We start from the raw sequence: 23,810 nt of genomic DNA on the forward strand, positions 1-23,810 counted from the left end.
TTTTGGATCAATGGTTGTGGTACTAGATGAGAAACTAGTTTGTCCTAGTGGTGCATCCTCTTTCATCCTTGCATTGTATATGTCTACTAGGGCACATCATTTTATGCATTCTAAGGCTTAAAAGTGTGACTTTTTACAAGGTCTTTATCATGGCTTCCACAAGGATCTAATCAATCTTCTCCTCGAACTTGTCTAGCCACTCATTGACTTTGGGATCGATGGCTATGGTACTGGATGAGGTACCAATTTGTCCTAGCGTGCATCCTCTTTCATCCTTACATTGTCACCTACAACTATCTATTAAGTGGGTCAACACTCACAGAAGAGGAATCCATGGGTGAGCACTCGAAAAGTGACCTAGATGGGTAGATATATTCATAACTCCGCATCAACCCAAAAAACTCAAGTGTGGATAGAAAGCTTCTCATCCTATAGATCTCCTCAAAGATGCTTGTCTAGTACCATAGCCATGGATGCCACTTGTAGGAATAGCTAGGAGGCAACAATGCAAGGATGTAAGAGGATGCATGACCATGATGCACACGTTACTTGTCTCATGCCATAGTCATCGATTCAAAAATCAAGGAGTGGCTAGACAAGTCCGAGGAGAAGAGTGATGAGATATTTTGCATTGAAGTGGAGTCTTATGTACAAATCTATAGACCCATTTAATGAAGAGGACGCCCATATAATGGGGTAGGGGCTGACCCGCTAAAAAGGGTGGCCCTTTTATATAGAGACCCGTAGTATAGGGTGAACACAAAGGCATAGACAGACACAGGAGAGCCAGAGAGAAGGTGTCCAAGAATATAGATCCCATGTTTGACTAGGCAACATAGAACCACTTTCTTTACTTGGGCTTGGTACAAAGACACAAACAGACATAGGAGAGTTGCAAATAAGGTTTCCAACAATGTAGACCTCATGTCTGAGCTCTGGGCGTGCACATGTGGTTTTTCCAATTCCACCTTTTCACAAACTGTTTGGTGAAGACAAGCCTTAAACTTGTCAAGCTTGAGGTTGTTTTCATGTTAAATATGAGTATTCTTCCCTATCTTCAACTAAAGAGCTTCAAATCGATGTAGAAAACTTTGGAAATCCTCTCTTGGATTTTGATGAAGACGTTGAAGCTTCTCATCAACTTGTATCGCTGTTTCATGATGAGCAAAGTGTGATACAAGAGAACTTGTTAGTTTATCCCAATCTTGCTTCACAGCATCATCCAAAGCTTCATACCAAATCTTTACTTCTCCCTGCATAACTAGACGAAAATCATAAAGCTTCTCTTCATGAGTTAACATGTGACTCATAAACATAAACCATTCACAATGTGCAAGCCACTTCGTTGGATCTTCCTTACCCATAAACACTCGACTCGATAAGCTCATCATCTTCATACAATTGAAGGTTTCCTTGAGTTCTTAAATAAAAATATATTGAATCCTTTATGGGGGTACCAAAAGATGACAAAAAGAGAGATGATCACAATCTCCAATGTGTAAAATACTCCCTCTATAACTCAATGGCTAACTATTCTCTTCTATTATTGGTAGGATGAGAAAAATTGAGTTGCAAGTGAGATTTCATGTAGAAAAATCGTAACTATTCACCTAAGGGAGAATGTGCAAAAGCGTCTCCCCTTCACATGTCCCTCCTAGCAGCACCATAGGTGACAAAATATGGAGGGATGTGCCATGGGATGATTGCCTTTTTTATTGTAACCAATTAGTTGCAAAGCTGATAGCACAGCTTAATCTCAATGGCTGCAACTTTTAGTTGATTTGAACAAGCTATGTAGAGGAGTTAAGTCTGAGTCTCACCCGCTCTATAATTATAAAACTCAGGGGTCATGCACTCTCACCTCTGACAATAGGAACGCTGATCGAGCTGCATGTTGAGAGTAACATGGGCAACTACGATGACAGTATGTATATGGGTAATCTATTTTTGGACGGGGAGGCATTTTTAAGAAAATGTGGGCCTGACTGACATTCTATTGCCCTTGGTATCACTTACATGAAAAGCATCCAATGGTTTCAAAAAAAAAAATTCTAAAAAAGACAATCATCTTATGGTTGCAAAGGGCCTTATCACTATGGATAGAGAGCATATATGGATTTTTACTTGTGAAACCTTCAACGTTGGGTGTTAAGATGAATCTGGCACATAGCCTCTAAATTTTACCTCATTTGAAGACATTTGAATTGATTACATGGTAGGGAACTTATATGTGCATCATTCAAGAGGGAAAGAAAGATGCCTCCTTAGAAAATAAAGGTTGAGACCTTTTGTAAGATGGAATATTTTAACGATATGTTGAAGCTTACTTGACATTGTAAAAAAATATGATCATTTTAAAAAGCCTTAGAAAAGAGGACCACCACAAGAACTCTATCTCTCAAAAATTTTCTTGCAAAAGAGGTGAGGTACCCATCTAACACATCCATGGACAAAGGACAATAGAGACATTGAGCAATTATTGCACTAATTTTAAATCATTTTTGTCACAGAGAGGAGTCAAAAAGAAAGTAGCAAGAAGTCAAAGAGAACATGGGAGTATACTCTTAAATAGGATATCTCCGGTCCATTTGATTCTCCTCCCCTCTCTACCATGACAAAGAAGAGTAGCAAAATTGAAATTGGTGGCAAGAGAGATAGTGGTAGCAAATTGGGTAACACATTAACGTATCAAACCCCAAGCAAGATAGCATTTTTCCCATGTGATGCTTCTACTGAACAAAGTAAGACCGCACAAGCATTGAGGCAAAATAATAATGAAGGAGCTAGGGACCCTTAGGTGTTGAACAAAAACATGCTCTACCTTCAAAGTCCTCATGTATAAAATGAAAACCTAAAGAGGATCCACTGACATGTAAAACTCAAGAGTCTCCATCAAAGTCCTCATGTATAAAATGAAAACCTAAAGAGCATCCACAGACATGTAAAACTCAAGAGTCTCCATCTAGCTCTTTGACATCAAATTATGCATTCTTGGACAATGCAAATTGTTAGATTTATTGAGTACCCATGAGAAGTTGGACACCTCTTCTTGCATATGAAGTTATTAACCCATATTAGCATTTGAAAATTGTTATTTTCACATTTTTTCATACAAGATTGATATATATGAATAAATTTCTTGTCAATTAAGTATCAAAATTTTTCTAATTAATTTTTTAGGTTTTGAGATAATTATAATGTATCATGCCTAGTTTATTATTAATTTCTAGAAAAAATATAAATTTATGCTATATAAACTTTATGATATTAAGATACTACCTTGCCTAGAAAAAAAATCCTTTAAAAATGATCTAGTTTATAAATCAACATCCTTGTGTCATAGTAGTTTTTATTTTGAAATGCACAAAATTAAAATTATTAGAAACTTATATGTTATTTTTTACCCAATTTTTAAAAATGAGTCATTCTCTTAAGTTTTTTTAGAGAATCCAAGGGAATCTCCTTAGGAGAAACATGCAACTTACTTGAAAGGTTTGCAACTATGTTGAAGAACAAACTTAGCGAAAACATGGTCTATAAAGAAAGCCTAGAGAGTCATCCTCATAGTATTCTAATACCCATCTAAGATTTGTCACTTTGCAACCAATGAAATATGCAAGTAGCCAAAAATTACTTAATTCTAGAGAGGGGTAGTTGCATCCATTAACCTAGCATTATTTCAGCTCACTCCCCTAAGATAGTATTAGCCTGGGTTCTATCCTACTAAAGGTGATTATGCTCCTATGATTCTTCCTAAAATTTCTTTGATTGAGAAGTTACTTGATTGAGTGTGTCCACCCATCCATAAGAGTTAGTAATTAAGATTGGGCTTGCCACTTTCCACATGCTCACCCAAGGTTTAATTATTAAATCCAATAATTATGTAAATATTTAAGAACATCAAAGGTATTTTTAAATAGCTAAGTAAACTATAAACATTCATAAATTTTTCTTACCAAGAGACCTCGATGTTCCTTAAGTCCAAATCCCAAAAAGAAGGTTATGAAACTTACCTGAGTAGCACGAACATTAACTTTATACATGTACTAAGAACTATTGACTGAACAGTCTTTTTTAAACGATTCTCTCTTGCTTACATTCTAAGCTTTCTTTTTCCAACTTTATAGTGAGGCCACTATGATAAAAGGATTTATATTCTCTTCCAATTAACTCTCTTCTTCTCAGATTTCCATATAATTTAATCTCTTGCTTTTCTTTTTCATCTCTTACTTTAAAAGTTTGGAGATTCCTTTCTCATCTCTTAAATAAAAGCAAAAGACCTCTTTTATCTTCTATTGGAATCTGATTTCCTATCTCTTTCAACATACGTTTTCATTGATTTCTTCATTATGCTTATCCCTCTTCTCTCTATCATTAGAGAGAGCTCAACTTTGCCAAGCTAATCACCTTCCATACTTTTATTATCATCTTCTATTTCTCAATTACATTTATCCCTCTTCTCTATATCATTAGAGAGACCTCAACTTTACCCACTTCCTTGTCCTTTGATTTCATACTTCAATTTTATTTCTACAGCAAGGGGTGAAACATATGTAGAAATTACATGGCACAACGGGCAGAGTTTGAGCAATGAGTAGAGAACACATAACAACTATAAGGAGAATAAAAACTTCTTTAAGTTCAAACAAACTAATACGAAGATGGTTCTGTCCACCCATGTGCTTCTACTTTGAAGCATAGATGGTGATCTATATAGATAATAGGCGAAGAGCTTAAGGATAGCTAGAAGAACTCGAACTAGTTGAAAGATAGATTGATGATAGCTTTGGAAGGATCTTCCTTTTATAGCTTGAGAGAATAGTCTGATCAGCATCTCTAACTATATTATGAACCTCCCCTAGTTAGCAAGGGAATATTCCCTGGACTTTCGATGGCCGTGGACTAGGGGCACTTGTTTATGACATCTAATATCTCTTGCATTTCTTTAGGCTATATACCATAGTAATCTCAAATCCTACTCTAGATATTGAGAGCATGGGTTTGGTAGAAATATATAGCCAATGGTGTTGCATCTTCTACTATGAGTAGCAACACTTTATGCACTTGTGAAACCTTTTCATTGGATTTTAACTCAATAACTACATTATATTTTTCAAAATCAGAAAAGATAGAAGCAATTTTGAATGTATTAAAGTTGACCCTAAAAAGATAGAAGCAATTTTGAATTGGCTGATACCTAAAAATGTGCATGAATTACTTTCTTTCTTAGGTCTTGCTAGCTTTTATAGAAAATTTGTGAAAAAATTTTAATTGCTTGCATTACCTTTGACAAAATTATTAAAGAAAGGTATTGTATATCATTGGTTTGAAAATTAAAAAAAGTCTTTTGATTTATTAAAACATGACTTAACACATGCTCCTGTATTGCAACTCCCTGACTTTAATAGGCCATTTTTCCTGGTAGTCACTGACGCTAGTGGATCTGGAATAGGAGCTATCCTTATGCAAGATTCCCATCCCATAGCCTACTCTAGCCGCAAGCTTAAGCCCTCTAAACTCAAGTATTCTACCTATGATAAGGAATTGCTAGCTGTAGTACAAGCTTTACGTCAATGGAAGCACTATTTAATGGGATCTGAATTCATGATTAAAACTGATAAGATATGATATTTTCATGGGTGACAAGTTTAAGGATCATGGTTTCCTCGATGAGGATATTATTATGGATAACTTGACTTGTTCTTTTTCTGATTTTGAAAAATATAATGTAGTTATTGAGTTAAAATCCAATGAAAAGGTTTCACAAGTGCATAAAGTGTTGCTACTCATAGTAGAAGATGCAACACCATTGGCTATATATTTCTACCAAACCCATGCTCTCAATATCTAGAGTAGGATTTGAGATTACTATGGTATATAGCCGAAAGAAATGCAAGAGATATTAGATGTCATAAACAAGTATTTTAGAAAATGATGAGATTTTTGAGCTTGGTGAAGTTTTGCTATGGCTTCTTAGATTAGGGTTTTGACCCAGCCTTGGTTTTTTACTGATTGTGGGAGCTATACTTGATCATTTTGAAAATTTCTTATATGAGGATGAAGCTTACTTCATGAGCTATCATTCTCCTATGATGGCAACTAAAATCGTGCTGCACAGAGATGGATCAAAGCATTCGATCAACATGGGCACATATTTTGACAACGTGACGAATCTTCAGCAATGCTGAAGCATATGATGGCCAATGTTACAGCATGATGTGCCATAGAGATGCGCCTGATGTTGAGGAAGATTTCCCGAGAAGACATCATGATGAATGGTGTCTTGTAGTGTGAGATCCATAGGCTCCAAGATGCCTAGGTATTGCTTGGTTATGGAGGCCACATGATAGATCCTAAGAAAAATGACAATGTTGATTAGTGGACAGGGCAATGTCAAGTTCTAAGGTGATACAGAGAAGCTTTAGGAGCAAAACAACACTTATCCAAAAGAAAGTTTATCAAGATCTCTTCTGGTTGAAGAGTTGTAAGGGCTTGAAGCAGGATATGTGCAGGGTGGCTATGGCTGCCACAAGGTCGAAATTTGGAGAAGAAGGAGTGGGAGATGAGCTCCTAGACTTGATCTGGACTAAGCTAAAGCTAAGCTAGATGAGAGTAGAATGGAGCTGGAGGAGCATGCCCAACTGGTCTCTGATACCGTATTAAAATATGCGGGATCTAGAGCATGGCAGTTGCGAAAGCTATGGAGGTTGAAAGAGGAAGAAGAAACTCATGAAGACATTGACCCAGACAAGGAAAAATTGTCACACAACTGAATTAGGTTCCAAGATTGAGACTTGGACTCATAAACACAAGCTTGTGTGTGTACATTGACAGAGACACTTTACTGGAAAGAAAAGAGTACTATCATTGCATTAGAAAACGAGTGCAAGTACAATGCTTTATAGGAATTGAGTGTTGGCACTTTCTCCTACCGTGCATGTATGGGATTTTGGTCATGAGCCCTCATTGCTCCTTACAAAGGGACTGAAGTAGGTGTGATTGCAAAATATCTCAACAATATATTGGGAAGCTCTTCTACACTTACCACTCTGATTGTTCCTTTCATTTTTTTTCTTTGGCTTTCGGGTTTATCAACCTTTTCCATTGACTTGTGCATCTTGGATATAATTCCATGAGCTAAGCAAAAGATATATTAGCTCTTCTTTCCCTTAAATCATATCATAAATTATAGTCTTCTTCACCCTCACCTAGGGGTATATTAGCCGCATGACAACGTTTTCAAGGAGCTTCTATTTTTGTCTCCTTTTTCTTTGCATCATTTTTAGCCTTTTCTTTTGTTCTTTAAGATCTTTGTTTGCCTTTGTCCTATGTCATTACCATACTTTGCTAGTTTTGGATTCATCTCTCACATTCTCTCATTCTCTTTGTGCTGGTGCTACATCTACTTGCCCATACACCATTAAGTGCACTCCTATCCTTTTCTTTAGTTGATGGACCTTGAGTGGTTATAGCTCATGGATTTGACTATGCAATCATTTTGCAACGTTCTGCAACGAACCCATATATAACACCGTTAGTTACGTGGGATGGTAGGATGCCTTATCCTTCAACACTGTTGCATCCCGCGTATCCCATGCAACGGCATGCAATCCAGGCTTTGAGTATAAATTGTGCGGAGAGCAGCGTCGCCTACCTTGTCTGTCCCCGGGGGGCTCTCCTTGTTGCAGACCCCGCGTTGGTGGAGATACGATGCATTTGGATTTGGATTGATTCATACTTGCATCCTAGCTAGATAGAAAGGAAATAAAAGAAAAAGAAGAATCATTGCATTGAAGCGAAGCATGTGAAAGAAATGAGGAAAAGTAGAGAAGTACCACCTGCCGGCACGCCGAGAACCAACCACCATTCTCTATTTTTTATTTTCCTCTCCTTTAAACATATGTAATAGAAACTCTCTAGTGGTATTATGTGAGGCTCATAATGACAACCTTATGATTTTGATCCTTTATGTGGATGATATGTCGATTGTTGGGAGAGCTCATGATGAGTTGAAGGCCTTGAAAGGTCAAATTAAGAAGATATTTGAAATCAAGGACATGCGATAGGCCTCACATATTCTTGGGATGCACATTATGCACAATTTCTCTAAGGGGATCCTCTACTTATCGCAGAAGGAGTACATCCGAAAGGTCCTTGAGCAGTTTCATATGTAGGATTGGTTGTCTTTTACCTTCTCACATGAAGGTTAGTCAAGCCGATTTTTCACAATGTGATGAGTAGAAGGCTGAGATGGCCAAGATGCCTTTTGTAAAAATGCAAGGCTTGGGGAGAAACAACTGGTTGAGAGAGTGTAGAACCCCACCCTTTGGGGCACAGAGGATACATCTTAGATCACGCACGTAATGAGGAGCTTGATCTGGGAGGTTTCCCAGAGAAGATCCACCAAATCTTGAATGAATATGACGTTACTCTCTTGGTGGCCACCACTACCACCACCATATCCACACCTAGCTCTACAACCCAGGTGGACACTAGCAACACTCATCGTGTGACATAGCATTTGCAATGGGAGTTGTGACATGCTATATGGCTACAGCTAGAAGATGGCATTGGGATGCTACCAAGGGTATCATAAGATATTTAAAGGGCACAACAGCTATGTGCATCTATTATGGTGGCTAGGATATAGGAGTCATGGGATACACTAACTTTGATTGTGCAGGACATGTAGATAGCAGGAAGAAGTCCACCTTTGGCTATGTCTTTATCTTTGCTGAAGGTGTTGTTTCTTGGATGTCGAAGGTGCAGAAATACATCGCCCTATCTACTATAGAGGCAGATTATATTGCTGTCACTAAGACTTGCAAGGGAAGCCTTTCCTTAGGCTATCTAGTGGTGGCAAAGACCTTGGTATTATTGATGCAATCCCTACACTATATTCAGGTTCCATGAGTGCTATTCACTCAGCCAAGAATCCAATCTTTCATGTGAAAATGAAGCACATTGAGGTGTGTTACCACTTTATTCAAGAGGTCATTGAGGATAAGTTTATTGAGCTTGTCAAGATCTCAACTAATCAAAATCATAGAGATATGCTCAATAAAAGTCTCTCAACAGCAGCAGCGGCGGAGCATTTTTCCTTCCTTAGGAAGTTGATAGCCATTGGATGAGATGACATCTTTTCTCATCTTGTGGTAATAATGTAGATTTTTACTTTGTCACTTTTTTATTATTCTCTCCTCATTAGTGGGAAAACTTTCCTTTAAGTGGAAGGTTGTTGGGGATAAAGGTGCCTATGTCTAGCCACTCGTATATTAGTTGCACTGGCAGTACCTACATACCCGCACACTTATACATTGCAAGTGGTGGATACCCATCACATTGTCACTTCATTCTTTATTCTTTCAATGACATTTGAATAAAGGAAAGGGTAATCACACATTGTGATTAGTGGAGTTCCCATATCTTATGTGTGTCTCTCTCTCTTACTCTTGCTTCTTCCACCATAGCTCTTGCTTCTGCTCCATGCTTTCACTTTAGGGCTCACTCCCTTCACCTTTATGGTGTGATGCTTTTTGTGAAAATCCTAAAAACCCCTAACTTTGGGTTTTTGAAGACCTTGTAGAAAGATTTGGTTAATGCTTGTTGGTTTGGATACCCAATAAAACTCAACCTTCTAACACCTGAGGAGTTCAAATTCTCTTTATTCTTTGAATTTCTATAAATCATAGGAAATTTCTCTTGTCAAATTTGAGTTGTTGTACAAGTTGACCGGTGATGAGTCGGAGGTAAGTTCACACAGTGATCTTGAGGTGCCACAACCACCTAAGACCAGACGCACCAAAGGGGACCTGCCACTCCACCTAAGGCGTCGAAGGTTGAAGGAAGAATAACACAAGTAGTCTAGGGATATACAGGCTGAAGATCAAAGGAAACCGCAAGACTTGCCAAAGCAATTTACTAAGTTTAAGAAAGGCAAGAGGGTAGTGATCTTGCTAGGAGCCTAATGACAAGGGCAAGCAAGCGAACTAATAGAGGTGCTAACCAAAGTCAATGAGGTTAATCTACCTAAGGAAGGGGAGATACCCTCACTTGTCTTTATTGCGGATTCCTTGACCAAGGAAGAGGAAGAAAGTCTCATTGCCCTCTTGTGTGAGAGTACATGGATGTCTTTGCTTGGTCCCTCGATGAGCTGAAAGGGGTAGATCCAAGTGTCGTACCTCATAATATCCCCATGACCCCCGATGCAATGCTGATCAAAAGTAGCAATCATACCCTATGAATCCCAAGCATGCTTACGCTATCAAGAAAGAAATTGACAAGCTTCTAAGGGCACGTTTCATTTATGAGATTGAGCACATAGATTGGGTCTCGCCTATAGTGATCATACTGAAGAAGAATGGAAAGATTAGAGTGTGCATCAACTACAAGAAGTTAAACGCTGCTACCAAGAGGGACAATCATCCTGGTGATCGAAATCCATACTAGGAGCTATGTTGTGCCAGCTTGGTGACCACAATCTCGACTATCTACTAAAATTTGCTAGCAAATAACTCATAGTTATACAAAAATGAATTACTCACACAAACAAAGGAGAGGGGCTAGTGATGGTGTTTTTCATAAAGAAATTTTAGCATTATCTTCTGGCTATGCCCTTTATTTTCTTTGTTGACCATCAAGCCTTGCTGTATCTAGTAAACAAACCTTGCGCTATAGGATGCATATAGCTCGACGATTACTTTTGCTTCTTGAATTTGACTTCTTTTTCATCGTACGCAAGGGAAAGAAACACTATATGGCTAATCATATGTCTTACATACCCAGGTGAGAAGTCGTTAGATGATAGGGCATTGGAGACAAATTGCTAGATGCACATCTATACACCCTATCTACTAGCGAAAGAGACATGTTTAGAACCAACTTGATGCCATACTAGGCATACAACATGGTTCAAGTGCTTGAGTATAGACTACTTGACCAACCCATAGAAAAGGCCTGACTAAGGCGACTCATTCTCAAAATCCAACCCTATTAGTTAATAATAGGCCAACTCTATCAGCTAGGGCAAGTCAGATTGTTGCAGAGATGCATGTGTGAGCACGAAATGCACCACATACTAGTCGAGGTGCTGTCGAAGGGTTTTCGAAAGCAAAGTCGCAACCACGGAGGACCTTGTCTAATTTCAGGATAGAAGATCAATCTAGTGAGATCAGATTCAATTTGAAAGCTCAATTTCAGATAATTTGAGACATACAATCAGCTACATGTGATTGGGAGCATCTCCAATAAATGTCTTGACAAAAACTCATGTCATATAAATAGCCTGTCTCTCCCAAAAGGAACAAAGTAATCTGAACTAAGATCTAAGAGGTTGGAATAGGATCAAGAAGACATATTTGTATTCAGGTACAGAAGAGTGATTTAATGGCAAATCAGACCAGATCCATCAATGGTTTCTCAGGGGTTTTGGAAGTAATGAGTGGTAAACATGCAGGTAATTGTCAATTTCGCACAATTCCAAAGGTTTGACCCAATTGTTTAAGCCTTGGTGAAGCAGAACTTGGTTGCAAGCAGTGGAAGATTACTGTAGAAAGAGTGTTTAATCAAAACCATAAGTAATGCATCAATCAACATCATTGTATCAATCATTGGCAGTTATCATCTGAAAGTAGAATCTGTTATGGCTGTTTAGTAATTTCCACATCATAATCTGTCCTTGATTTTTACTCCCCCTAGCACTTTGCCAAAATTCTGCCACTTAGAAGTGCAGATAGCTCTTTAATTTGCTGAAAGAAAGAACAGTCAGCATAAAGAGGACTTCTTTCTCAACAGGAGTAGCATTGAATTTTAGGATCTGGAAGCTTTCGAACAATTTTGGACCATTTGCCACACCATGTCAAAGTTTCCTTCTCAGTGTAGAATTTCACAGCAAAACCGTGTCTCAGGACTGCCCCGCTCATGAATCACAGTTGAAAACCTGACAAGTAATGGTCTCTGCACACCAGGAGCACGTAGAAAATCTGCACATATGAGGTGTGAAATATCATGAGTCACTTCAAAGAAGCCCTTTGCGCTGGTACCTCTGGCATGGACAATACGTTCAGGAATTCTGCTGGGATTGCAATTGATAATCCCCTTGCTGTTCTGCGAGATTAAACGGGTATTTTTTTTTTAACGCACAAACTTGGCGTCCTCTCCTTCTTAGCAATCATTTGTTTTTTCCCTTCCTGATCACTCTCCTCCTTTTTTCCCAGAAAAGCGGCCTCCTCCCACAATAGCCCCCTCCCCTCTTTCACCGTTTTCAACAATTTGCCGCCCACCTCCAGTAATTCCTATGATAAGTGCATTCCATGAAACTATGTCTTGAACTGAACACCTGCCGTGATTTTGTAAACAAGCCACAGCTGTGTTGTACATAGTCACAAGTGTGTTGCCAACATGAAGCTCTTGATCCAGTCCCCTTTTGTATATCTCTACATGGAGTTCTCGGCCTGTATCTAAAGCTCCTAAGGTGGCACAAGCTCTCAAACAAAGAGCAAAGTAATGGCACCCACAGACACACCTTCCACTACCATTTGTTTAAAACAATCTAAAATTTATTCACCGAGCCCATGCTGAGCATAAGATGCAACCAATGCAGCCCATGACACTGCATCTCAAACAAGCAACTGATCAAACACCTCTCGTCCTTCTGCAAACTGATCCACACTTCCCATACATGCCAATCAATGTGTTACCAACAAAAATGTTTTTTTCCAGCCCTGATTTCCTCAACTCTGCATGTATTTCTCGACCTGTCTCCAAGGCTTGAGTAGTATCACAAGCTTTTAACCAGAGAACAACTAGGACAGTATCCACAGATATACCCTGCTCTTTCATTTCCTCAAAACATTGTAAAGCCAAATTGCCCTCATGGTTATCAACGTATGCCTTTATCATTATAGTCCATGAGACAATGTCTTTAACAAGCAGTTTGTCAAACACTTTCTGCCCTTCTGCATACAACCCACATCTGCCATACATGTCTATCAGCGTGTTTCCTATTAAAAAATCTGTTTCTAATCCTGATTTCCTGATCTCAGCATGGATCTCTCGACCTGCGTTTATGGCTCCTCTACTGCCACATGCTTTCAAGCAGATAATAAATGTGACAGCATCTGCAGAAATACCATCTAGTTGTAGACGTTGGAAACATTCCAGTACTTCCTCATTGAGACCATGTTCAGCGTATCCTGCAATCAATGCAGACCACACAACTGCATCTCGAACAAGTAGTGCATAAAAAATTTGGCATGCCTCTGCCAATGATCCACAATTGATGTACATGTCTACCAGTGTGCTGCCCATGTACACATATGTTCCAAATCCCCTAGTAATTACTTCTCTATGTATTTGATAACCTGTTTCTGGAGCTCCTGTGATACTAGATGCCTTCAAGATGGAAACGAATGTGATGGGTTCAAGGTTGCAACCTTCAAGTTGCATTTGTTGAGAACATTTCAGTGCCTCATCACCAAGGCCATGTTCCACATATGCTGCAAAATGGCCTTCACTTGATTTATACTTTCAGCATATATTTGCATTATTAACAAATTGATTGCAAATGCAATTCACTGATCTACTAGCAAATCTGACCAGATCTATGCCCGAGGCTTTATAAATCCAGGTAATCACTGTCTTGTCCGCTCCTCCTGATGCAAATCTTTTACCATTCCTTGAATAGGCCACACAATACACGATATCTTTGTGCCCCTTAAGACTATGAACAACAATCCCTTGCAAATTTTGAATGTACAAGCTCAGTCTTCCTTCTTCCTCTTCACCTCCATTGCAAGATCCAAGGTGATGGTAATCGATCTTCTAGTGCTTCTGAAACTGAGCCAAACTTCCCAAAAATCTCCACCACTATGCTTCCCACAAATATATTCACTTCCAAACCCCTCTCCACTATACTAGCACGCAGAACAAAAATGTAAACACAACAACTAAGTATGTACAAAGTAACAAATGTCACACACACAACTTTTTGGTGGATTCCACACCTCGGATGCGCAGTAGTACGACAGTGCACGGTGGAATTGCCGCAGAGGACACTTTAGGGGGGAGATACGACACCCCGCAAGGTGCTATAGTCTCAACTCTGGTAGCCCACGCTTTTCCAAGATACAACATGATTTGTGAAACAATGTGATGAGTTCCAATGGACCAAGGTGCCAGTTTTCAAGGACACAATGGAGCTAAGTCCCATCATTGCAAGACAATCATTCGAGAAATGGAGGATTGACTTCATTGGGCCTATCAATCCCACAGCTCAATATTTGCAAGCCAAATACATCATCATTGCCCCAATTATCTCACAAAGTGGGCGAAAGCTCGAGCCACCAGGAAGAATGACGCACAAGCCACTGCTAAGTTCTTATGTGAGCAGGTAATCTCTCGATTTGGTTGCCCCATCGAACTTGTCAGTGATCAAGGCATGCACTTCATCAATGAGGTGATTGCTCATCTCCTGTCCACCTTCTTGATCATCCATTGAAAATCCCCACCCTACTACCCTCAAGAGAATGGTGATGCGGAATCGAAAAATAAGACTCTAGTAAATGTCCTGACCAAGGTATTCTCTTATTCTTGTAGAAACTAGGATAACAAGCTAATGGCAGCCTTGTGGGCCTATCGAATAGCTTATAAAGTAGCTGTGGGATAGACTCCCTTTAGGTTGACCTATGAAACTAAGGAAATTCTACCTGTGGAATTCTCCATTCCTAGCTTGAGAATTGCTATTCAAGAGATATGGGAGGGAAAGAAAGCATGGACAGAATGTCTAGTTGAGCTAAAACTCTTATAAAACACTTGACTTCTAGCCACCCATGCGCTGATCTGCAAAAAGGCACGATGCAAGAGCTAGTTTGACAAGCATGTCAAGCAGTAAAATTTCAAACAAGGTGACTTCGTATTGTTCTACTCGGTCAAGGGACATAAGCTGAAAATGAATTTTAGGGGGTTAAGACCTTTTAGAGTTCACACCATACGCCAAACTGGTAATGTAGAACTTGAAACCCTAAAGGGTCAGGGCATAGGCTTCTTTAATGATAGCCACATAAAAAAGTACTACCCTCCCACACATCTACTACATGAACCCCCTATGCTAGAAGCCCCTGTCAATGTAGGAGTAGCCACCATTACGGAGATTAAAGATGAGGATGAGGAAGCTGTAGCTCCGTTGGCTTACCTACACATGACCATTACAACCCAGGAGACACACACCATTGATGCATTGATCGATGAGGGCGTTAACTTTAATATCACGACTCACGATCATTGGACTCAAATTGGCAAACCATAGCTACAGCCCACTAATGCCAAACTTAGCCCATTTGGGGGCCGATCATATGAACTTCTGGGAAAGTGCAAAGTTGCAGTCTCTATCAAGTCAAAAATCTTGCCCATGATCTTTTATGTGTTTCCAAACACGAAAGATGTAGGTGCAAAATCGTTGTTAGGACAAACCTTTAAGAAGTAGGCCCACTGTGATGTTGACTACTAGTCATAGTGTATTCACCTAGCCATCGGCAACGTACGAATCGTCGTAGCTTTCAGCAAGGGCTATGCGACTCCATCACCATCGGTAGAGAAATCCACCATCAAGCCTAAGGAGGGGGATCGTGATTTGTCGCCACCACCCACCAAACCTCAGCACCAAAAAAAAGCCAACCAAAAATCTAAAACCCTTGAATACTAGTTCAAATGGGTACAAAAACATCCAAGACTGCCGCCTAGGAGCACCCAACCATGAGCTTGCAAGGCTAGAAACCTCCCCTCAAAACCTAGGACGCCTAGAAGAAACCATATTGCGAGCGTAAGGATATTATGAAGGTAATACTTGGATTTGGATACCTACAGTGAATATGGCCAAGGACACTATTGAAACGCTACCCTCAAGCATGAGCACACCAAACATCAAGATGAATCAAGCATCAATGCCACAAAAGCCTCTGGCTGTGCTGCAAGGCCCATTGCCATTTGAAAACCTAAATCCATCAAGACTCAATAAGTCTATAGACCCAAATCGTAGCCTGCTACTCCTAAACTACCTCAACCTTGCCCTGGTAGTACCCCAACCACCGCCCAAGCATCTAGTAGTGCACCACCAACCTCACTGGCCATGCCAAGTGTACGAAGGCCACAACCCCAACGAGAACCACAACCAGAGTTGCACCTGTCAGCTACTGAACTGTCAAGCCAAACCAAACCTCAATCACTTGTCAGCCTTAGGGGATCCATTCTAACCTTGGCCGTCGACTTAAGTGAGAATACATGCGATGTCTTGGTTGCTTTCCGCAAATTCTTGGATGCCACGTTGACCATGCTTGCTGAAAGCTATGATCGACTAGACTTAGATCTTTTGGATGAGCCTTTAGCAATGGAAGTGTGAATGCTACCTTGCTCATGGGAGGAATCTGAATTCGTATTTTTCAAAGCATTCGACCACCCTACAACATGGACCAATATGCCCAAATGCAATAAAATCCCAATTTTTATCCTTGGCTTATGCAAAAGTAAGCACAGTAACCATGCATGGAACCCCCTTAATCTATAATCCTAGGAAGGATTCTTCTTATTTCTGCAGGGGAAGGGGGTAAGGTGGAAATAAGAATAAAATGCAAAAGAAAATGAAAACAAATCAAAACCAATTCATGGCTAAGAAAAAGGGTCATAAAATTTGGAATGTATGGACTACTTGAGGGAGACGTTTAATTCTATAATTAAGCATTTCAATTTCATTAGCATTTGATCTTTTTCCTCTACATATAATTGTTTTGAAAAGAACTAATGGTGAACACGGATTCATGACAGGCACCCAGCATGATGACAGGCCAAGAGAAAGCCAACAAGTTGCCATTTTCACAAGAAGAGCAAGCAAAATATGGCCTTTCCATGAAAATAAGGGCCTTCAACCAGTTCAAGTCCAGCCCTTATTTGCAAAAGTAGTGAAGCAGTGAAGCAGATTGTCGAACAATGCCATCTGCAAAAGTACATGGAGGTAGTTGGTCAAGGAGTGGACTACAGCTAGTGTGCGGAGTTCCTTCGGACCTTTGGTAGGAGCCACGGCACCATGACAGTGCAGAAAATAGAAGAAACCCGCCAAGTCCAGATCGAATTGACTCCAGAGTTGGTGGAGAAAGCATTGGGTCTAGCCAATGATAAGGTGGAAAGGCAGCTGAAGAGAGATGTGTATGCCATGTTAGGAATGGACAAGCTGATGGTCCACATAAATGATGGCATCAACTTGGCAAACATCCCCAACCCCGAAATCCAACTCCAAGCCAAAATGATGCACACACTATTCTCTAGCCAAAGGTACAACTCAATAATGAGCCGAATCAATGTGCCTATGCTGGAGAGCATTGCAGCAAGATCCCTTGATGAAGTAAATGTAAATGGCTTTGTGTGGAAGACCATTGAGTCTTCAGCAAAAGAACTAGCTACAGGAGGGAGGAAGACCGCTAGGAGGAGAGTCCCCTACTACTAGTGCAAAAAGAAAAGTGTCATCCTCAAAGGCCTCTACCATCGGATTCGGTGGGGTTTTGACAATTGTAATAAGTGAAGCATTGGGGGAAGGACAGGGTGAAGGAGAAGGAATTGGAGAAACACTAGAGAGGTCACCTCCTCACAATGAATAGTAGCCACACTCTAGTGAAAGGACAGTGAGTGATGATGAGGAAGGAGAAAAATAAATGCCAAGAAGCCCAACGAAAGCCAAAGAAGAAGGATTTGCAAGAGAAGGATGAGGAGGAAAGCAGGAAGAAAGAAAAATTAGACTTACAAAAAGCTAAAAAAGAGTCTAAGAAGAAAGAGGAAGAGAGGAAGAAGAAATAAAACGAGGAGTCAGAGAGGCTGAAGAAGAATCAAGAAAATCTGAGGAGGAGAGAAAAGGGAAGGCAACTGAATAAGAGGAAGAGTTGAAAAGGAAGGAAGATGAAGACATGGTTCTAGAAACACGTATATCTATAGAGGAGCAGTGTAGACAGGATGAGTTGTGTGCCATGAGAGCCGACTAGAAGCACACAAGCACTAGAGATCACGCCACCCATAGTGAAAAAAGGCAAGGGCAAGGCCCCAATCGATCCCATCCCTACTCTCCTAGTGCCCACGACCCCCACAACTATATCCACTCTAAGCTCCACAGCCAAAGTGCATGCTAGCAACCTCATGGCTCAGGTACAGTAGTTTGTTAATAAAGAAATGGCCCAAGGAATGGGGGAAGATACCCCCATACTAGGAACTAAAACACCGATGTGGAGCCCCGAGAGGAACACCAAGGAAAAGGGAATTCTCTTGCAAGAAAGTCTATCTTGTAACACCAACAAGCTTGTTTATTATGTTTCATATGATCACAATGAAGAAAAGAACACCAGGCACAACAAATCTTCATGCAGCATCATGTAGATCTCCCACGGATTTGATAGAATCAACCATATTCTTCAATATCTTCATAAAATCCATCAATAGAACAAAGAAAGCAAAGGAATACACCATCTTGGAATGGAAATACATCACATAGTATTCATCTTCAATATCTTCATAGTCTTCTCTCTCAATCTCTCATATACAATCACTCTGTTTCAGTAGATTTGGCTATCTCTGACTCTCTCTCTCTCTCTCTCTCTCTCTCTCTCTCTCTCTCCATCAATAATGCATCATATCCTCACTACAATCTCTCAAAATCACTCTCAAAAATCCTTCTTAGGTCGTGGATACCCCTCCCAAGAGGTATGTGTGATATGAAGAGTCACCAGAGCCACTACAGTGTCTTTTCATAGCTCACTACTATCACTTCACTCTAGTCTTCACTTGAGTCTTCAGCAGCTACTTCTTCCAGCTCTTTTTGCACTTGTATTCACCTCTTTCCAAGGCTAGAAAACTTTCCCAAGCTACACATACATTCTACAGAACACATACAGAAGCATACAGAATAGTCACAAAATAGTACCAGAACAGCTACAGTACAGAACAGAAACAAAACAGAGACAGAAGCTCTACAGAAGACCTACAGAAGGTTACAAAAGGTCATCAAAACCACATAACTCATACTCAAACCATTCCAAACTTTCACAAACCATTCAATAAGCTTTCACAAGATCTCAATCTTCATCAATCAACACTCCATCCCTCCTTACAGAAGACAATCAGAACAAAACAGACCAAAACAGAGCAAAACAGAAGGTATACAGAACCTATCAGAACATCACAGAACCACCAATAAACATCATGAACTTCCAAAACACAATCAATATCATCCAAAACACTCTCAAACCACTTCCAAACCAATCAAACATCTCATAAAATCAACCATTTAGCTCTCAAAAACAACAAAAATCAGCCAAAAAACAAGTCATTTCAACACTCAACATATCCCCACACTTAATAAGGAAGCGTCCTCGCAACCCAGGAAAAAGGGAATACAAGTTCAGGGAAAAGCTCAACTTTGATCATCAATATCTCTTCAAAAAGAATCCATCCACCACGACCCCAACTTTTAACGTGTTTCTGATATAAAAATACAAAGAAAGGAAAACCCTTTTTACAGTAACACTTCTCATCAAACTAAAAAATCACAACAAATTTGTAAAGGATATAAGAGGATTCTTCTTCTTCATCAGCATCAGCTTCAACTCTGCAACCACGACCCAGCACAACAATTCTCCAAAATGTAACTCGCACACGAAATCCAATCCAATAGGAAACCACCACGTTCGTTTGACATAAATGAACTCACAACACAAACACTACACACAACACAACCATCTGAATGACTCCTCCAAAAAGAGAGATTTTCATTAAAAAGCATCCACCATACATTGGAAAGGTATCAATGAAGATGATCCCTCTTGAAAGATTGATGTTGTCGGAAACGATCCATAGACAAGGATTCATCTACAAAGTTTTTGGGAGGATTTTGAAAAAACTGAAGACAGCACATCCTTTCCAACAGGACCAGGTATTTGCTAGGCAAACAAAGGGCATGAAAATACAAAATATCCAACTGTTGGGAATCAATGCTCACATTGACATTCATGCACAACTTTGGAATAGGCTTGGAATCATTATGAGAGTGCCTATGCATATACGCCAGGTACCAAGCAAAGTGAGCAGTTAATCTCACTGAGGGATCCGCAGACTGGGAATATTGCTGAGCAAAATGAACATAGTTCTGATAAGCTTGACTGGAAGCTGTCCATTCTCCTGGAATTACTGGCCAATTGATCTGAGGTCCTGTAAGGGAATCATCCGAACTCCATCCCCTTCTTCTGGAAATCTGATTATCAAACCCGTCACAGTCACTAACCAGCTGAGGTGGTTGAGATATAGAAGTGTTAGGAGAGGGTAGTGGAATAAGAAAAAGTGGATGAAGGGAGGGATAGGAAAAATCATAAAAGGAAGAAAAGGTTAAAGAAGGAGTGGCAGAAATTTGGAGGGAATCACTAAGGAAGGGTGTTAACTGATAAATAGGAAATGTGGAGGGTACATGAATGGATGGAGAAGGACAGGGTGGAGAAGGGCAAAATACCCTATCCTCAATAAAGGAACAGTATGTAAAAATGGGAATTTGAGGGAAAGATGAAGGTTGGAAAAGAAGGGGTAAAATAATTGTGGAATTAGATTGACAAAGGGAAAGATATATAGCATAGCGGTGAGCCATTTGTTGGTAATAGAGGAGGGTAGGAACAGAAGGTCCTAAGAGAGATCGTCGATGATAGGCATCAAAGAAGGAAGCATCAAATGGATTATGTTTTGAAAGATAGGCTAAGAGATCCATCCTCAGTTGATTAGTACTCTGGGCAGAGATAGGAGCTGTGTTTTTTCTTTGATTCACGACCACAGAATCAATCATGGGATGCCACGAATTATCATGACAATCAGCCACTTTGGAGGAGTAACTCTGGAACATGTCAGCTATGCGCAATTCCAAATGGTTGACATACAAAACAGCCTGTAAGACCACATCCCCCACATACCATGCCATATCCACCTCATCTGGAATTAACAAGTCTCCTCGTAGATACATGTAGGACATCAACATGGTATCTGGCATGACAGAATCTTCAAACACCATCCTTACTACCTCTGTCAGCAACTCAGCAGACCAAGCCCCACTCCATCCATCCTCTGGAAGAGGTAAATCCATCGTGGAAAGCTTCATGTAGAAGACCAACTTCTGTAAGTGGTAGTGGACAAAGAAAGAATGGTCTGGTGGAACATATTCCTGAAACTGCTCAAATGTAGACCATAACAAGTCCATTCTGGACTGCAATCTTTCCACTTTATCTTGGAATAGAGGACACAAAGTAGCCTGTCTCTGAAGAGCAGCCAAGTCCTGCTGTGAAAGAGAAGGAATCAATGGAACATTAGGGCTTGGAGGAACAGAGTGGGATTTTGCCACTTGATCTTGCAACTGCTGGATTTGAGAGGCTTGGGAGACCACTGTGTCATTAGCAATCTGTAAAGCTGAAAGTTTGTCATCTAAGATAGCTTGAAACTCCTTTGCTTCTCTGGACATCCTCTCCTTCTCCTCTGAAAGGCTAGTAACCTTGGATTGAGCCTCTAATAACTGGATCTTCAAAGAAGAGATCTCATCGCTTTGGGTGGCAACCAGTTGGGTTTGTTGTTCCATTTGCTTAAACAAATCTGCTAGGGTATCCTTAGCAGAAGCTAACTCGGATGTTGCCTTATGCAACTGGTCCTTAGACTGCATGAGTTCTTCATAAAAAGACGCGTACAGCTGTTGAACACAGGCTGTCACTGACAACTCAATGGAACTCTGAATATCTTTACAGAGGAAAGGAATTGCATCTCCTGAGACTAGACTGTTCAGTGAGGGAACTGATATGTTCAATGATCCTTCTCGATGTGCTCTGAACAGGTTATTACAAGTGAGATACCCAGGAAGATCACTGCCAGAGGTAGCAGGAATGGGCACTGAAGGAAGTACGGAAGGAGCTTTATCCGCTACCCTCTTCAAGCGTTTGCGTTGGATGACCAGGGGAGGCGGAGAATCATCATCCTCTATGTCAATGGGTTCGGACTCATCTGAAGGTGGAGGAGGAGGTACGGGATCTGATGGAGGAGGTGGAGGCACAGTCTTCGGTAAACCTGAATAGGTCAAGAAGGCAGACAAATATGATCCATATGTGACATTGGTAACATTACCCCTGGTGACTTTGACGAAACGTTGATCCATTTTAGTGAGGAGGTAAGTGCTCCAATCAATAGCAACTCCTTTCAACACCATCCTGGAAGCTGTAAAAAGCTCTTTGGACAAGTACTGGGATGGCGTTTTGGCAGGCATAAACCTGTCCTGGAGAAACTGACAGATTGTCTTCCATATGGGATCAGTGATCATGGAAAAGAAAACTCCTGAAGAGTTGATCACCTTCTTAACATCCAGCATTTCCCTTGTCTGCTTTTGCAACAGCTTCAGAATCTCTTCATTAGAGAAAAGCTGACGAGTGGTAACAAAAGGTTCACCTTTGGAGGGAAGAGACAGAGCCTTCCCTAAGCCTCGAGGTGTCAAAGTCATAGAAATTCCCTGGACTAGTCCTGTCTTCTTGCTGTAGGAGGCCAGAAACTCATCACATAACGACGGATCCTCTGGAAGCAATGGAAAGGAGGTAGCCACAAAAGCAGCGAGTCCCGCCTTCGTGAGAGGCTTAAAAGTAAGTAGGGAAGAGTAATCCCTACTAACTAATGGGACGTACTGGATAGGCGGAGGAGCATGAGAAGGCACCATTCAGATGGTTACACACACACCACAAACACAGACAATCAAGGAGAATGCCTGCAAAGCAACAGACAAAAATCCAAGGATAAGAGAATAACCAAAACAATAAAACGTGACTCAACCAACTAACCCCAAGCAATCCACAGCCTAGAAAAAATTCGACATGACCTTGAGACAAATGCGACCGAAAGCTTCATGCTATGCATCAGACAAACACCCAGAACCCCGTATCAGGCAATGAAAGAAAAAACGGCATACCGTACCCGTAACCGTATCAAAGACAGGAAACCAAAACAATACCACATCCGACACATATCAAGACTACATCGTTGATAAACCAGTGGTTAACCATGGAAATAACTCCAATGACTGCGCATACTCATCCCATGAAACGGTTCATTAAAAAGGGGAATTAAGTGCAGTGAGGGGGAATTAATTTAATGAAGGGTTGATTTTAATAATTTATTAAGAATGGGTGAATTTTTATTAAGTGATAAACCTTAGCAAGAAAACGACGGTTCCTTATTATAAATTTAATTACCAATTATTAGGTGAAAACGGTGCGTTAATTCGAATCCCAGACTTCGATACCCAGATTGGGTCTCTAAATGGAAGTTCATGGATTACAAATTAAGGTGATGTGGAGCGCTTTTTTGCCAGCGCGTGCTCTTGTGACGGCGGGTTCATTTTAATTAAAAATTAAAGTGCCTCTGTAGCGCACGTAGCGCGTGCTAAGTGAACGGCGGGTTTATTTTAATTAAAAAAATATGGTGTAGTTATATAACGCGAATGCACGTGCCATGGTAGTAGTCAGGTGTCATTTATCTTAATTATGGGTTTCCTTTGTTTGTTGTGGTTGGTTTTCGTGGTGGAGTTTTGTAGTTTTATATTAACCGTGGGTTTTGGGGAGATTTTGTTATTATTATTATTATTATTATTTTGTTTTAAAAAACATAACAAAAAAAAGGGAAATACCTGGTAGTGGGTGTATGAAAATGCAAAGAATGCGCTCTCCTCAATCCAAAAATATCTCGATTTTTTTTTCCTAGATAGTTAGTGGGTATGTGGA

At 40.2% G+C, this 23,810-nt stretch overlaps 1 protein-coding gene across 1 annotated transcript in view; it reads right to left on the reverse strand.

Annotated features, from left to right (window-relative positions):
• LOC148023064 (pentatricopeptide repeat-containing protein At4g18520, chloroplastic-like) overlaps positions 1–23,810 on the reverse strand; it is a 45,406-nt gene that overhangs the window by 17,221 nt on the left and 4,375 nt on the right. Inside the window, exons 3-6 of the mRNA XM_087695306.1 lie at positions 16,114–16,192; positions 12,642–13,524; positions 12,258–12,467; positions 11,897–11,981 (exon numbers count right to left, since the gene is read on the reverse strand). Coding sequence (XP_087551432.1) covers positions 11,897–11,981; positions 12,258–12,467; positions 12,642–13,524; positions 16,114–16,192 — 1,257 coding nt within the window. The remainder of the gene's footprint in view (positions 1–11,896; positions 11,982–12,257; positions 12,468–12,641; positions 13,525–16,113; positions 16,193–23,810) is intronic.

Source organism: Lygodium microphyllum, chromosome 16 (assembly GCF_053477565.2).
Source record: "Lygodium microphyllum isolate KBCC chromosome 16, Lygodium_microphyllum_v1.1.10, whole genome shotgun sequence".
In the NCBI taxonomy this organism is placed as follows: Eukaryota; Viridiplantae; Streptophyta; class Polypodiopsida; order Schizaeales; family Lygodiaceae; genus Lygodium; species Lygodium microphyllum.